This window comes from Neoarius graeffei, chromosome 15 (assembly GCF_027579695.1).
Source record: "Neoarius graeffei isolate fNeoGra1 chromosome 15, fNeoGra1.pri, whole genome shotgun sequence".
Classification (NCBI taxonomy): domain Eukaryota; kingdom Metazoa; phylum Chordata; class Actinopteri; order Siluriformes; family Ariidae; genus Neoarius; species Neoarius graeffei.
Genome location: NC_083583.1, coordinates 482,625 through 499,711, shown reverse-complemented (window position 1 = coordinate 499,711; position 17,087 = coordinate 482,625). Strand labels below are relative to the sequence as shown.

At 45.1% G+C, this 17,087-nt stretch overlaps 1 protein-coding gene across 2 annotated transcripts in view; it reads right to left on the bottom strand.

Moving 5' to 3' along the window:
- rras2 (RAS related 2) overlaps positions 1-17,087 on the bottom strand; it is a 62,580-nt gene that overhangs the window by 17,217 nt on the left and 28,276 nt on the right. The window contains exon 2 of one of the 2 annotated variants that reach the window (XM_060940719.1): positions 4,099-4,186. In XM_060940719.1, the coding sequence (XP_060796702.1) occupies positions 4,099-4,186 (88 nt within the window). Of the gene's footprint in view, positions 1-4,098; positions 4,187-17,087 lie in introns of those variants that run through there. The other variant, XM_060940720.1, reaches the window with a different exon arrangement.

Below are 17,087 nucleotides of genomic sequence, written 5' to 3'. Positions count from 1 at the left end.
ATTTATTAATTCATATGTTTAAAATTTATAATTTTCTGTAAAGCTGCTTTGCAGCAATGTCTATTATTAAAAATACTACACAAATAAAATGAACCTGAACAGGACAGTGAAAGTGAGTGCTGTAGTGTAGTAGTGGTTGTCCAACCCCAATTCCAAAAAAGTTGGGACAGGGGCGTGTTTACCACTGTGTTGCATCACCTCTACTTTTAACAACACTCTGTAAACGTTTAGGAACTGAGGAGACCAATTGCTGTAGTTCTGAAAGAGAAATGTTGTCCCATTCTTGCCTGATATATAATTTCAGTTGCTCAACAGTTCGGGGTCTCCTTTGTCGTATTTTGCGCTTCATAATGCACCAAATGTTTTAAATGGGAGACAGGTCTGGACTGCAGCAGGCCAGTTTAGCACCCAGACTCTTTTACTATGGAGCCATGCAGTTGTAATATGTGCAGAAAGCGGTGTGGCGTTGTCTTGCTGAAAGAAGGAAGGCCTTCCCTGAAAAAGATTTTGTCTGGATGGCAGCATATTGCTCTGAAGCGTGTTCATATCATTCAGCATTAACGAGGCCTTCCCAGATGTACAAGCTACCCATGTCATGTGCACTAACGCCCCCTCATACCATCACAGATGCTGAATGCTTTTGAGCTGTGCACTGATAACAAGCCGGATGGTCCCTCTCCTCTTTAGCCTGGAGGACGTGGGGTCCATGATTTCTAAAAAGAATTTCTACTTTTGATTCGTCAGACCTCGGGACAGTTTTCCACTTCGCCTCAGTCCATCGTTAAAGAGCTCGGGCCCAGAGAAGGGGGCGGGGTTTCTGGATATTGTTTATATCTGGTTTTAACTTGCGTTTGTGGACGCAGTAATGAAGTGTTTTCACAGACGATGGTTTTCTGAAGTGTTCCTGAGCCCATACAGTGATTTCCACTACAGACACGTGTCTGCTTTTAATGCAGTGTCTCCTGAGGGCCTGAAGATCACAGCCATCCAGTGTCAGTTTTCAGCCTTGTCTCTCACATACAGAGATTTCTCCAGATTCTCTGAATCCTTTAATGATATTATGGACCATAGATGATGTGATCCACAAATTCTGTGCAGTTTTACATTGAGAATGTTTTGTTATTCTTAAATTGTTGCACTGTTTGCCCACGCAGTCTTTCACAGAGCAGTGAGCCCCGCCCCATCTTTACTTCTGAGAGACTCCGCCTCTCTGGGATGCTCTTTTTACAGTGGTGCTTGAAAGTTTGTGAACCCTTTAGAATTTTCTATATTTCTGCATAAAAATGACCTAAAACATCATCAGATTTTCACACAAGAATTTTAGCCCGTTCCTCCGTACAGAACAGCTTCGACTCTGGGATGTTGGTGGGTTTCCTCACGTGAACTGCTCGCTTCAGGTCCTTCCACAACATTTCCATTGGATTAAGGTCAGGACTTTGACTTGGCCATTCCAAAACATTAACTGTATTCTTCTTTAACCATTCTTTGGTAGAACGACTTGTGTGCTTAGGGTCGTTGTCTTGCTGCATGACCCACCTTCTCTTGAGATTCAGTTCATGGACAGATGTCCTGACATTTTCCTTTAGAATTTGCTGGTATAATTCAGAATTCATTGTTCCATCAATGATGGCAAGCCGTCCTGGCCCAGATGCAGCAAAACAGGCCCAAACCATGATACTACCACCACCATGTTTCACAGATGGGATAAGGTTCTTATGCTGGAATGCAGTGTTTTCCTTTCTCCAAACATGAGGCTTCTCATTTCAACCAAAATGTTCTATTTTGGTCTCATCCGTCCACAAAACATTTTTCCAATAGCTGTCTGGCTTGTCCACGTGATATTTAGCAAACTGCAGATGAGCAGCAATGTTCTTTTTGGAGAGCAGTGGCTTTCTCCTTGCAACCCTGCCATGCACACCATTGTTGTTCAGTGTTCTCCTGATGGTGGACTCACGAACATTAATATTAACCAACGTGAGAGAGGCCTTCAGTTGCTTAGAAGTTACCCTGGGGTCCTTTGTGACCTCGCCAACTATTACACGCCTTGCTCTTGGAGTGATCTTTGTTGGTCGGCCACTCCTGGGGAGGGTAACAATGGTCTTAAATTTCCTGCATTTGTACACAATCTGTCTGACTGTGGATGGGTGGAGTCCAAACTCTTTAGAGATGGTTTTGTAACCTTTTCCAGCCTGATGAGCATCAACAACGCTTTTTCTGAGGTCCTCAGAAATCTCCTTTGTTCGTGCCATGATACACTTCCACAAACATGTGTTGTGAAGATCAGACTTTGATAGATCCCTGTTCTTTAAATAAAACAGGGTGCCCACTCACACCTGATTGTCATCCCATTGATTGAAAACACCTGACTCTAATGGCCCTTTTCCACTACCCTTTTTCAGCTCACTTCAGCTCGCTTCAGCTCACTTCAGCCCGACACGGCTCGCGTTTCGACTACCAAAAACCAGCACGACTCAGCTCGTTTCAGCCCTGCTTAGCCCCTAAAACTCGCACCGTTTTGGAGTGGGGCTGAAGCGAGCCAAGCCGTGCCGAGTGAGGCTGGGGGCGTGAGCAGACACTCCCCTGTGCACTGATTGGTGAGGAGGAGTGTCCTCACATGCCCACACACGCCCCGCGAGCGCGCTGGGATCTGTAAACACCGCAAACCCGGAAGGAGAAGAATTACGAATTACGAGAATTATGAAGCCTTATGCGCCTCGCCTCATCTGTACGCTCTTGCCAGTATCTGTCCGCGTTGTCGGTGACAACAAGCCACAGCACCAAGACCAGCAACACTAACGACTCCATGTCCTCCATGTTTATTGTTTACTATTCGGGTCGTGAGACTACCGCTTAAAAGATCACTGATGTCACTGTTTGCGCTGCTTAACGACATCACCTGACGTCCACCCACTTTCGCTAACTCCACCCAATGTGTCCACCCACTTCCAGCCAGCACGGTTCAGCGCGGTTGTAGTCGAAATGCAACTCCAACAGCCCCACTCAGCCCCGCTCAGCCCGACTCAGCACGGCACGGCTCAGCCCGACTCAGCCGCGTTTGTAGTGGAAAAGCGGCATAATTTCACCTTCAAATTAACTATTAATCCTAGAGGTTCACATACTTTTGCCACTCACAGATATGTAATATTGGATCATTTTCCTCAATAAATAAATGACCAAGTATAATATTTTTGTCTCATTTGTTTAACTGGGTTCTCTTTATCTACTTTTAGGACTTGTGTGAAAATCTGATGATGTTTTAGGTCATATTTATGCAGAAATATCGAAAATTCTAAAGGGTTCACAAACTTTCAAGCACCACTGTATACCCAAATCAACTTACTGACCTGTTGACAATTAACCAATTTTTTTTAGCATTATACAACTTTTTCAGTCTTTTATTGCCCCTGTCCCAAGTTTTCTGAAATGTGTTGCTGACATCAGATTCAAAATGAGCAGATATTTTTCAAAAAACAGTAAAATTTCTCAGTTTCAACATTTGATATGTTGTCTTTGTACCATTTTCAATTAAATATAGGGTTTCTATGATTTGCAAATCTTCACATTCTGTTTTTATTAAATGGTATACACAGTGTCCTGACTTTTTTGGAATTGGGGTTGTATTTAATATTGAAGATTCTACACTATGTCCCGATTTAAATGTAAGTAAACGCGTGACACTAATCTTAACTGCTTTGTACAAAGATCAGATTTTCATCATGTCTAATCTCTTCTGTTGAAGCGTGTGATCAGACAACACTGATGGATTTGATCTAAAATGGATTATAAAGTCTTACGGACTTGTGGAGTCCGTGCAGCCCGAGTGCACACCGTCATTAAAACAGAAAGGGGCAGAGCAAAACAGAAACTTTGAAACTCATGTAAATATTTCAGAGGTTCGAGTTTTTCACTCAGGTTTTTGTCAGTAATATATACAGAATATCTGCAATGAAAACTGTTTTATTAAATTAGAAAATAATGCAAAATAGAAGCATTTTCACTCGAGCTCTCAGAGTTTTGGACCCCACTGAGTGTGTGTGTGTGTGTGTGTGTGTGTGTGTGTGTGTGTGTGTGTGTGTGTGTGTGTGTGTGTGTACTCACTGTCAAGCCGTGCAGGTCTCTCATCGATCACACACTGCTTGGTGTACGAGTCCTCGATTGTGGGATCATAATCAGTGACAAAGTAGGACTAAAGTACAGGAGGAGAGAGAGCACAATCAGAGTTCAGGAGTTTAATCACATAATTAACACAATTTACACTGTGAATAAACCTTCACACCATGAGAAGAATCATTTTAAGATGATCATTAATCAGATTAATAAAAAAGAACATAATTAACGACATAACTGTGTAATAAATGCTGATTAAATTAAATTCATTATTTTCACAGACAGCACACAGACGTCTGGACACTGTTTACACCACAGTGCGGCTCGTTTCCTCATAAAACATTAATTAATTAATTAATACCACACATTAACACACTTATGAACCTGATGTTGATGTTTTATCAGTCAGCAAACAAGCTGCACGTCACACAAGTCAAACTGGGCAAGTTGTTCTGATGTGGGCTCGGCCATTTTGTGTGCGTGCGCACGTGTGCGTGTGCGTGTGCGCGTGCGTGTGTGTGTGCAAATTCATATGGTGAAACAGCCCCAAGCTCTCAGTGACCTGTAAGTCATTAAAAGACGGATTACTGACAACAGGGAAATGTTTAAAGAACAGAAAAACAAACTCGTGTTTATGGGAGAAACAGCACACAGTCTCACGGGCCAACAGAGTCGCAGATCACTGACAGTCTGTGTCCCGGAGACGAGACGGTGACATATTAACACCGCCGACACCCCTCAGCACCACTTCACCGGTCACCCAATACACACACACACACACACACAGAGCTGACGCTGAGACCCAAAACATAAATCAAGAGTGTTTTACACCAAAATCCTGATACAAAAAAGTCAAGTCAAGTTTATTTGTACAGCGCTTTTAACAATAAACATCGTCGCGAAGCAGCTTTACAGAATTTGAACGACTTAAGACATGAGTTAATTTTATCCCTAATCTATCCCCAATGATGAAGCCTGTGGCGATGGTGGCAAGGAAAAACTCCCTCAGACGACATGAGGAAGAAACCTCAAGAGGAACCAGACTCAAAAGGGAAAAATTAAAAATAAAAAACTAAGTGAAAATTCCCTCTGAAGCGTTCTTTCCATTTCCCAGTTTACAGAAGCACGAAGAGGAAATCACACTTCCCCCCGCCGCATTTTACACACACCCCAAGTGGACTTGTTTACATTGTACACATTCCACTGGGGACGAAAAGCACACCCAGAGACAGACAGAGAGAGAGAGAGAGAGAGAGAGACAGAGAGAGAGAGAGAGAGAGAGAGAGAGAGAGACACACACAGACACAGAGAGAGAGAAAAACAGATAGACAGACAGAGACAGAAAAAAACAGACAGACAGAGATAGAGACAGACAGACAGATAGACAGACAGACAAACAGAGAGACAGAGAGAGAGATGCAGACAGACAGACAGACAGACAGAGGGGGGGTGAATCTGTCTCATTCTCTACATTTCCTTGCTCTAGAAGAGGGGTGGGGAACGTTCGGCCTCCGGGCCGTATACAGCCCACGAGACTGTTTGATCCAGCCCACAAGATGATTCACAATTACTCACACACACACACACACACACACACACACACACACACAAATTAAATCAGAAAAAATGAGACCACAATTAATAAAATAGGTGAGTGGTTGTCTTTCCAGGCCAAGGTCAGGGTTCTGAACCCCATACGAGCAGAACGTGGTCATGGGCGGTCACGTCACGTCATTTAGCGGGCATAGACAGACCAACAATTTCACCAAAACGCACCATGGTGAGTATGAAGAAGAGAAAGGTAGATGCTGAATGTCGCACTTTTCAGGAAAAATGGACAAATTATTATTTTTTCATAGAAGTAAAAAGCAAGCCAGTTTGCTTAGTTTGTGGAGATGCCCCTGCAGTGATGAAAAAGGCTAATCTGGAGCGTCATTACAGCACCAAACACGCCAAGCTGGACGAGCTGAAAGGACAAATGCGTGTGGATAAAATTAATGCTCTTCGGCGGAGTTTGGGCGCCCAACAAGCAACATTCACAAGACCTCAAGGTAACCAAGAAAACGTTACACAGGCTAGTTTTGTGGTAAGTGAGCTAATCGCTAAGAAACTGAAACCACATTCAGAAGGGGAGTTTGTGAAGGAGTGCCTTGTCACTGCCATGGAACTGCTTGCACCGACCAAAGTGAAACTTTTCCAAAGTGTCAGTTTGTCTCGAAGAACAGTCTCCGATCGGATTGCTGACATGGCACAAGACATTGAGAAAACACTGAAGGATACCGCGAGGGATTTTCAGTTTTTCCCTTTAGCCTGCAACAAGACAACAGACATCACAAATACCGCCCAACTCGCTATTTTTGTGCGTGGGATTACAGCCGAGTTTGATACGTGGGAGGAAATGCTGTCTTTGTAAGCCATGCATGGCACTACCAAAGGTGAGGATTTGTTTGAGCTGCAAAGCAACGATAAGCTCAAAGCTAGATACAGCAACCTTTCTCTGCTTGAGTTCTACAAACTGTATGTGCGTCCTGAGGATTTTCCCACTCTGAGGAGACATGCACTGAAGTTTGCATCACTGTTTGGGACAACCGACTGCTGTGAGCAGTTCTTCTCAAAACTGACCCTTGCAAAGAATCGGTTCCACTCAAGACTGACTGACCCAAACCTGGAAAAACAGCTGCGAGTAGCATTGTTATCCGTACCATCTGACATCAGATGCCTCGCCAAAGAGAAGCAGTTCCAGCCTTCACATTAGGTCGGCCAGATATAATAATAAAAATTGGTAAAATATTATTATATTGTAGCATCTTCATTACATAAAATGCTCAAAGTGCTTTACATCAGTACATATAAAATCAATAAGAAAACAAGACTAAAAACAGAGCATTAAAACAATAAGAGGTGGATAAAATTTAAAAAGAAAATGGAAGATTAAAAAGGGATAAAACAGAAAGTTACACCAATAAAGTTGCTTTTTTATTTGAATAGCATGAAAGAAAGCTAAAATAAATGGACTACATCTTAACATTTTCAGCAGAGGTTATGGGTTAAAAAATTTGGTTTGGCCCCCACAGGATGTTATAAAACTCGAAATGGCCCTTGATAGGAATAAGGTTCCCCACCCCTGCTCTAGAACACTCGTGTGCACAGACACTCTGTATGAAGTGTGTGTGAACCTCCACATTACATCCACTAGGAAATGTTCAGAACCCAGCAACAGTAGTGCTGCAGACACACACACACACACACACACACACAGCAAGACTTAAAGTGCTGATGACACGTTTTTGACATCTTTGGCGATGTTTTATAACATAAAAAGTAATTCCCGATGATCCATATATTAATTCACGAAGGCGCCTATTTTACAAGTTATGATGATAAACGCGGCTATTTGGGCAAATTTGACGGGGCTGCAGCACCCAGGAGACGAAGGAGGAGGAGGAGCTATATGACGTCAGCGAAAGAACCTTCCTCCTAACTTACCAGTTTGTTGTTGATGCGACAGGTGTTCAGTTTATCATTATTAGTATTTTTATTAGACATTATTATACATTATTATATATATAGTTATTATGCCTTCGCGTTGTGTTGCCGGCTTTTGCTCCAAAACCTACAAGGATGGGGTAAGTTTATTCAAGTTTCCCAGAGATCCCGAGCTGCGTGCAAAGTGGGTGAAGCAAGTCAGGCGCACTCGTGACAAGTGGGAGTCCTCACCAACATCCGTCCTGTGCTCTGAACACTTCGATTTGGATTGTTTTGACACCCTTCCCAGCTTAAAAGAATCTCTTGGGTGTTCAGTTCAGCACAAACGTGTGTTACTACCATCAGCAGTGCCTACACAGTGTTGCTAGATTGGGAGGTTTCCCGCCCAGTTGAGCGGTTTCAAGTGCATTTTGGTGGGTTTTGAACATATTTTGGGCTGGAAAACGTCAGCAGTATGTGTTGCCAGATACTGCTGAAGTTTTCCAGCCCAAAATATGTTCAAAACCCACCAAAATGAACTTGAAACCGCCCAACTGGGCGGGAAACCTCCCAATCTGGCAACACTGCCAGTATTCCGGAGGGGGTCTACTAGTAGCTATGCCGGATCCAAAGACAGTCCTACTGTCAGAACATGTGTTGTGAAATGACATAAGATAAAGGTACGTAGAGCTATAGATTCTACATGATAATCATAAATGTAATCATAAAGTCGGCATGATATCAGTCATGTATTTGCTTGTGAAAGCTTGCGGCTTTCATGTAACTGCCGCCTAGCAACGAGAGGCAAAGGGTAAAGAGGGTAGGCTATCATAGATTCTATTCGGAAGAGATCAACACAATTCTAGACTCCCAGAAGAGGAAGAGCTAGCACTAGAGAGTTCACTGGCGTTTTCACGCGCCATTTCCATTGAGTAGAACCAGAGTAGAACAGCCAGTGAACCGCAGCGTGTTCTTCCGCTGACGTCACAACATGGCCGCGAGCCACGGACCCAGTTTTCTTGCGCTGTGCAATTAAAAGTTGGATATTTGCGTAACAACAGCTTCTTTTCACGTAATTATAACAGAAATCTAACATGTTTGCCATGTTGTATAGTTTATTTAAGAAATTGCATAGAGTCATGCTCGTGTCATCAGCCCTTTAAAGACCGTTACATAATGCATATAAATTATAATATAATTACATAATTATAAACCATCAGATAAAACTGAGTGTGAGTGCTGTTTAAGAGGAGGCTGGAAAAGGAGGAAATAATCTCAATTTTGTAGGCTGGAGGTAAATATTTTACCACAACAACACTGATTAACTTCAATAAACACTGACATTTAAAGCATCATGACAACAGCATGTGAAAAATTTGGTTTACTGTCTGACAAGGTCAAGTGAAACTTTCCACAATCCACAGTGTGCCTCCACAAACCCACCCTGTGCCCACACATCAATAAACACTCTGTGCCCCCAGAGCTTGTCGGCAACCGTCTGGTGGTTGGGCCTTGGCCCATGGAACCTGGCCGGGCACAGCCTGAAGAAATTACATGGAGCTGCTGCCATGTGGGCTCACCACCTGCAAGGACAGACACCAGGGTTGGGTGCATTGTGAGCCAGGTGGCAGGCAAAGGTGGGAGCTTGGGTGTGCTGATCCTCAGCAGCGCAGACTAGTGATTGGGACATGGAATGTCACCTCTCTGGCAGGGAAGGAACTGGAGCTGGTGCGGGAGGTGGAGCAGTACCAACTAGATTACAGTTGGGCTCGCCTCCACGCATAGCATCAGTTCTGGAACCAAACTCCTGGAGAGGGGGTGGAATCTCTCCTTTTCCGGAGTTGCCCAAGGTGACAGGTGCCGGGCAGGTGTGGGGATACTCACGAGCCCCAGGCTGAGCGCCGCTATGTTGGAGTTCCGAAGAACGAGAGGGTTGCCTCTATGCGACTGCAAGTTGCTGAGAGGAAAACTGTGACTGTTGTTTGTGCTTATTGTACTGGGTGGTGTCCTGGAAGGGGTGCCAACTGGGGAGTCCATAGTTCTCCTGGGGAACTTCAACGCTAATATTGGCAATGATGGAGAAACCTGGAGGGGGGTGATTGGGAGGAACGGCCTGCCTGATCTAAACCCAAGTGGAGTTTGTTGTTGGACTTCTGTGCTCATCATGGATTGGCCATAACAAACACCATGTTCGAGCATAAGGTGGTTCATAAGTGTACCTGGTACCAGAACACTTTACGCAAAAGATTGATGATCGACTTTGTGGTCGTATCATCAGATCTGCGGTCATATGTCTTGGACACTCGGGTGAAGAGAGGAGAAAAGCTGTCAACTGATCACCACTTGGTGGTGAGTTGGATCAGATGGCGGGGGAGGCTGTCGGACAGACCTGGCAAACTCAGTAGTGAGGGTGAACTGGGAACGTCTGGCAGAGTTCTCTGTTCGTGAAGTCTTTAATTCCCACCTCCGGAAGAGCTTTTCGTGCACCCCAGGGGAGGCTGGGGACATAGAATCCGAATGGACCATGTTCAAAGTCTCCATTGTTGAGGCAGCTGGTAGGAGCTATGGCCAAAAGGTCATCTGTGCCTGTTGTGGCGGTAACCTAAGAATCCGCTGGTGGACACCGGCGGTGAAGGAAAGGCGTCAAACTGTAGAAAAAGGCCTTTCGGGCTCGGTTGGCCCAGGGGTTCCTTGAGTCAGCAGGCAGGTACCGGGAGGCCAGAAGGGCTGCAGCTTCGGCAGTTGCTAAAGCAAAAATCCGGGTGTGGGAGGAATTCGGGTAGGCCATGGAGAAGGACTTTTGGCTGGCCTCAAGGAAATTCTGGCAAACTATTTGGTGACTCAGGAAAGGGAAGCAGGGCTTGCCTCAGGCTGTGCACAGCCGGGGAGGAGAACTGCTGACCCGAACTGGGGATAATGTCAGGCGGTGGAAGGAGCACTTTGAGGAACTCCTGAACCTGTCCTACACGTCCTCCATGGAGGAGGTGGAGTCTGAGAACTTGGGGGAAGCTTCCCTCATATCTCTGGCAGAGGTCACTGAGGCAGTCAAGAAGCTCCTCGGTGGCAAGGTGCCAGGGGTGGATGAGATTCGCCCTGAGATGCTGAAGGCTCTGGACATTGTTGGGCTGTCTTGGCTGACACGCCTCTTCAATGTTGCATGGAGGTCAGTTACAGTGCATGTGGCGTGGCAGACCGGGGTGGTGGTTCCTCTTTTCAAAAAGGGGGACCGGAGAGTGTGCTCCAATTATGGGGTATCACACTGCTCAATGCAGATTCCATCCTGGCCGTGGAATGGTGGATCAGCTCTTTACCCTGGCAGGGTTGTTGAGGGGTTCATGGGAGTATGACCAGCCAGTCTACATGTGTTTTGTAGATTTGGAAAAGGCTTATGACTGTGTCCCCCGGTGGCTCTTGTGGGGGGCACTGCGGAAGAATGGGATATCGAGGCCGTTGCTACAAGCCATCCGGTCTTTGTACAACCAAAGTGTGAACTGTGTCCGAATTCTCAGCACAAAGTCAAACATGTTCCTGGTGGGTGCTGAACTCCACCAAGGCTGCCCCTTGTTGCCAATCCTGTTTGTGATATTCATGGATGGGATCTCAAGGTGCAGCCGGGGTGACGAGGGTGAGGAGGGTGTCCGGTTTGGGAACCTCAGAATTGCATCTCTGCTCTTTGCAGATGATGTGGTTCTGTTGGCTTCTTCAGAGCGTGACCTTCAGCAAGCACTGGGATGGTTTACAGCTGAGAGTGAAGCGGCTGGGATGAGAGTCAGCACCTCCAAGTCTGAGGCCATGGTTCTCTGCTGGAAAACGGTGGAGTGCTCCCTCCAGGTTGGGAGTGAGTTGCTGCCCCAAGTGAAGGAGTTCAAGTATCTTGGGGTCTTGTTCACAAGTGATGGTAAAATGGAGTGTGAGATGGACAGGCGGATTGGGGCAGCATCAGCAGTAATGTGGGCATTGTACCAGTCCGTCATGGTGAAGAGGGAGCTGAGCCAGAAGGCAAAACTTTCAATTTACCAGTAACCCTCACCTATGGTCATGAGCTTTGGGTAGTGACCGAGATCGCAGATACAGGCGGCTGAAATGAGCTTCCTCTGTAGGGTGGCTGGGCTCACCCCTAGAGACAGGGTGAGGAGCTCAGACAACTGGAGAGATCTCGGAGTAGAACCGCTGCTCCTTCCTGTCGAAAGGAGTTAGCTGAGGTGGTTCGGGCATCTGATTAGGATGCCTCCTGGACGCCTTCCTTTGGAGGTTTTCCAGGCACCTCCAACTGGGAGAAGACCTCGAGGTAGACCCAGAACACGCTGGAGAGATTATAGATCTCATCTGGCCTGGGAGCGCCTTGGGATGCCCCAGGAGGAACTGGAAGGTGTTGCTGTGGAGAGGGACGCCTGAAATACCCTGCTTAGCCTGCTGCCACCACGACCCGCCTTCGGATAAGTGGAAGAAAATGTATGGATGGATGGACAGAGTTACAGTAATTGGGATTATGGCTTTAACAATCAGTGACAGATCAATCTGACAGAATTACAGTGTGTGACAGAAACATGACAGAAAAGTGTGTGTGTGTTACAGTCTATCTGTGATGATCTGTGATGGGCTGGAGGACTTCTGATATCATCATGTTCTTCTTCATATCCTAAACTCAGAAGATAAAATGTAAATATCCTGTATATCACCCTGCTCTGTGTGTGTGTGTGTGTGTGTGTGTGTGTGTGTGTGTGTGTGAGAGAGAGAGAGAGAGAGAGAGTGTGAGAGAGACAGACAGACACTTGCCGCTCATAAACAGGGTTTACTCATTAAACAGCATTCGCCAGTTTCCATGACAGCAATGTGATGGAAAGCAGAGTGAAGCGCAGTGGCGTCTCCGAGTGGAACAGCAGAAACGTCCAGAAGGAAGCTCCGCCTACACCACACTGGATAGCAGCCAGCCGGCAAGGCATTCTGGGTAATCATTATGTCACAGTGAAGACATTCCCATTTACTCGGTTGGGACACACACACACACACACACACACTGCACTCTGACTAAGTGAATCCCTTCTGTTCTCTTGCTTACATCAGTCTCTTCATCATTTGTGATAACCTGCACACTTCCTCGGCACATGCGCGCGCGCACACACACACACACACACACACACACACACACACACACACACATGCGCGGGTGCACACACATAGCTGTAGCTCCAGATGTGCAGCCTGCCCTCATCGACACACCCATCTGTATTATCAGACAGAACGGTCTTGTAGTGGATTTTTCTGGATCTTAATGATGTTGTGTTTGAGTTTATTCTCAGAGACTCAATGGTTCAGATAATTTTAGAAAACATTTTATAATAAATATTAAATAAACGTCTCCTCACATCAGCCATCAATTAAACCAGTTTATTATTAATGACACACCCGTTGTACGAGTCCCTATGAATGAGCCGTTACTATAGAAACGATAACGTATTAGAACAAGGTCATTAATATAAACATGCACTACTGTCAGAGCTGTTGTTAGAGAGAATTAATCAACACCTTCTGACCAATCAGAGTCTAGAACTGTGGTTGTTGTTTTTATATTTGTTCCTCAAAGCAGGTCAAAGTTGTGGTGATTCCACGCCCTGCTGGACCGACTGCGCCGGGTTACGCTGTGAAGGACTGATTTACACAAAAATCACATCGTCACACTGACACGTTTAACAATGATGGAACATCAATTCGAGAAAAATTTATTATATTGCTAAAGTGAAATTCTTCCAACACCTTTCTCTCACACACACACACACACACCTGATGTGAGATATGTACAGGTACAGTCACATCAGTGCTCGGTCTGTGTGTGTTATTTGTGAGATGTACAGCAACGTTTCTCGGCTGGTTTTTATTTTCTCTGTGTGTGTGTGTGTGTGTGTGTGCGTGCGTGCAGGTTTGTGGACAGAGGCTATATTTAGATGACAGGAGTATGGCTCGGAGTCAGGGTCAAGTGTCGGTTTAGTTAAAGCCACACACACACACACACACACACACACACACACACAGCTCATACATATTTACAGCTATAATCCATCCATCCATCCATTATCTCCACCATGCATCCATCAGGGTCGTGTGGAAGCTGGAGCTAATCCCAACTGACCTCAGATGAGAGGTGGCGTTTACCCTGGGCAGGGTTTACTCTGGGCGGGTCACAGGGTGAACAGTCATAATGTACAGAGATGTATTTAACAGACGTAAAGAACTGGAATAAAACTGAAATATGGCAAAAGTTGTTGAACTCCAAGACCCATGAGTTGCGTCTCTCAACATATTTACCTTTTCAGTTTCTCTCATGATTCCGTGTTTCTCAGAACAGAACCAGATCAGATGTGGTAATTGGCTGATTGGAAATGACGTCATGGCATTTTATTTGAACTTTGTATAATAGAGCATTACACTCAATTTTGTACTCGAATATCAGCCCTTAACCTCGGTGTCCATCAGTGCTGTGCTCACTCTGTAAACGGTGTGTACGAGCTCTACACTCACCTGTACCTGAGCTACTCTACATAAACATCCATCACGTCTCTGTACGTTTACAGCGGTTAGAGATATCAGGCAGCACGGGTACGATATTATCTTTATCATTTTAATGTTTACTCACCTCAACGCTAATTCTCCAGCAGCTTCTTTTCTATATTCTCCATAAATTTACATCCAAGAGATAAACTCTGTCTTATCTCTTCGATGTATGTTACACTCCCCACTTCTCACCGACACAACCAACCCCACATCATTATTTAACAAAAACAACTACAACAAAAAAAAGAGTCTAACACACATTTACCGTTCACATGCAGGAATTTAACAGCAGGAAGACGCGAGTGTGAACGCAGGAGTTAAAATCCCAGGAAGACTGAAGCTTGGGATTTAATGAGAAGAGACGCAGTGGAATTCACAAGAATTTATAAAGACGCTTATGTATGAACACGAGCTGAAACACATTCAGGAACGCGGACGATGTGTTGATGGTTAATTATTCTACATCACAGTGATGGAGTGTGAAATTTTATTTTGATTTAAAAACATCAGTGAAGTCAACAAGGAAGAAGAGGAGGAGGAGGAGGAGGAGGAGGAGGAGGAGGAGGAGGAGCCTGGGAACTGCAGTTCCTCGGGATTACAGAAGCTGTCGCTTTTTGTTTTGTGTTCGGGACACATTCATCAAATAAACAGTTCAGTTTGTGGGAACTGTAAATTCCACCCAATTCACCGATACAACAGACCTTTCAGCATGTGTGAATGTGTACATAATAATAATAATAATAATAATAATAATAATAATAATAAAAAACTTTATTTGTCAGGTATGTGAACACACGAGGAATTTGACTCCGGTTTCACTTCGCTCTCTTAGTAGAAACAGATAAAAAGCGTAGAAAAAAACAAAAAGCTATGTACATGTCGAAGGGTAAATATATGTACAGACAGCATAGTGCACGGATGAATTAGTAAATATAAATATACAGTGTGCACAGAATGACGGTACGAGTGTGCAGATATTTCACAGTTGATGTTGCTGATACTTGAGTCTGGTTTTAGCTGTTCATCACAGAGACAGCCTGAGGGGAAAAAAAACTGTTCTTGTGTCTGGTTGTTTTTGCGTACAGTGATCTGTAGCGTCTCCCAGAGGGGAGAAGTTTAAACAGTTTGTGACCAGGGTGTGACGGGTCTGCAGAGATGTTACCTGCCCGTTTCCTGACTCTGGACAGGTACAGGTCTTGGATGGAGGGCAGGCTGACACCAATAATTTTCTCTGCAGACCTTATTGTCCGTTGCAGTCTGTTCTTCTCCTGCTTGGTGACCGATCCAAACCAAACAGTGATGGAAGAGCAAAGAACAGACTGAATGATGGCAGAGTAGAATTGCGTCAGCAGCTCCTTAGGCAGGTTGAGCTTCCTGAGCTGGCACAGAAAGTACAACCTCTGCTGGGCCTTTTTGATGATGGTGATGGTGTTGGTCTCCCACTTCAGGTCCCAGGAGATTGTGGAACCCAGAAACCTGAAGGTTTCAACGGCAGTCACAATGTTGTTGGTGATGATGATGGGCGGCAGGGTGGGGGGGGGCTCCTCCTAAAGTCCACTGTCATCTCCACAGTTTTGAGCATGTTCAGCTCCAGATTGTTCTGACCGCACCACCAGACCAGCCGTTCAACCTCCCGTCTGTATGCAGACTCATCACCATCTCGGATGAGACTGATGACCGTTGCGTCGTCTGCAAATAAAACACCCAACACATCAGGAATAAAGCTGAGCAAAGTGTCCTGAGGATTGGAGTGGAATGACATCACATCCCTCACAGTGAAGATGTGTGAAGGGTTCATCAGTCCTGCAGGTGTTTTATGCCTGAGTGCATGTCGATGTGTTCAGGGAAGTGAGAGCGTGATTAAATGATGCATTTTGCTGTCGATGATGTCAGTGATGAAGTTTATTGAGCAGGATGTGAGCACACTCACTCAGCAGTCACTAAGCTCCTGGACACATCACACAGCGTGACTCTACTCTTCCTGGAAGCTCATCATGAGATCAGTGTCCACTGAGAAGCTAAAGAGTTCAGCTGGGTGAATGCAGGAGCGTTTAGCATAAACGACTAGCCTGCTAGTTAGCTTAGCTCATGGCACCTCTACAGCAGCGGATATTTCACATTAGTGGCTATTTACGGATGCTAATGAGCAAGTGAGTATGAGAATAATTACTATAAGCAGGTACACATAGCGTCTGTGAACATTTGGAGCAGCAACGACTGGTCATAAAAAAGCCATAAAAGGGAAAAAAGAGAAAGTGAGACAGGGGTTTTATGTCCAGGACCTGTTTTGGCATCATCATTCAGTGATCAGTCTCTTATTTCCTGTTCCTGTCGTGAGTGACACAGGATCAGTCACGCACAAACGCCTGTAATAAATATTTAACATGTAGTTTGGGGTTTTTGCAGGGAAGGTGGTAAACTCTTTCCTGACATGCAGCGCTGCTGCAGCACACACCTTCACAATCCACACCTTCACAATCCACACCTTCACAATCCACACCTTCACAATCCACACCTTCACAATCCACACCTTCACAATCCACACCTTCACAATCCACACCTTCACAATCCACACCTTCACAATCCACACCTTCACAATCCACACTTTCACAATCCACACCTTCACAATCCACACTTTCACAATCCACACCTTCACAATCCACACCTTCACAATCCACACCTTCACAATCCACACCTTCACAATCCACACTTTCACAATCCACACCTTCACAATCCACACTTTCACAATCCACACTTTCACAATCCACACCTTCACAATCCACACCTTCACAATCCACACTTTCACAATCCACACCTTCACAATCCACACTTTCACAATCCACACCTTCACAATCCACACCTTCACAATCCACACCTTCACAATCCACACCTTCACAATCCACACTTTCACAATCCACACTTTCACAATCCACACTTTCACAATCCACACCTTCACAATCCACACC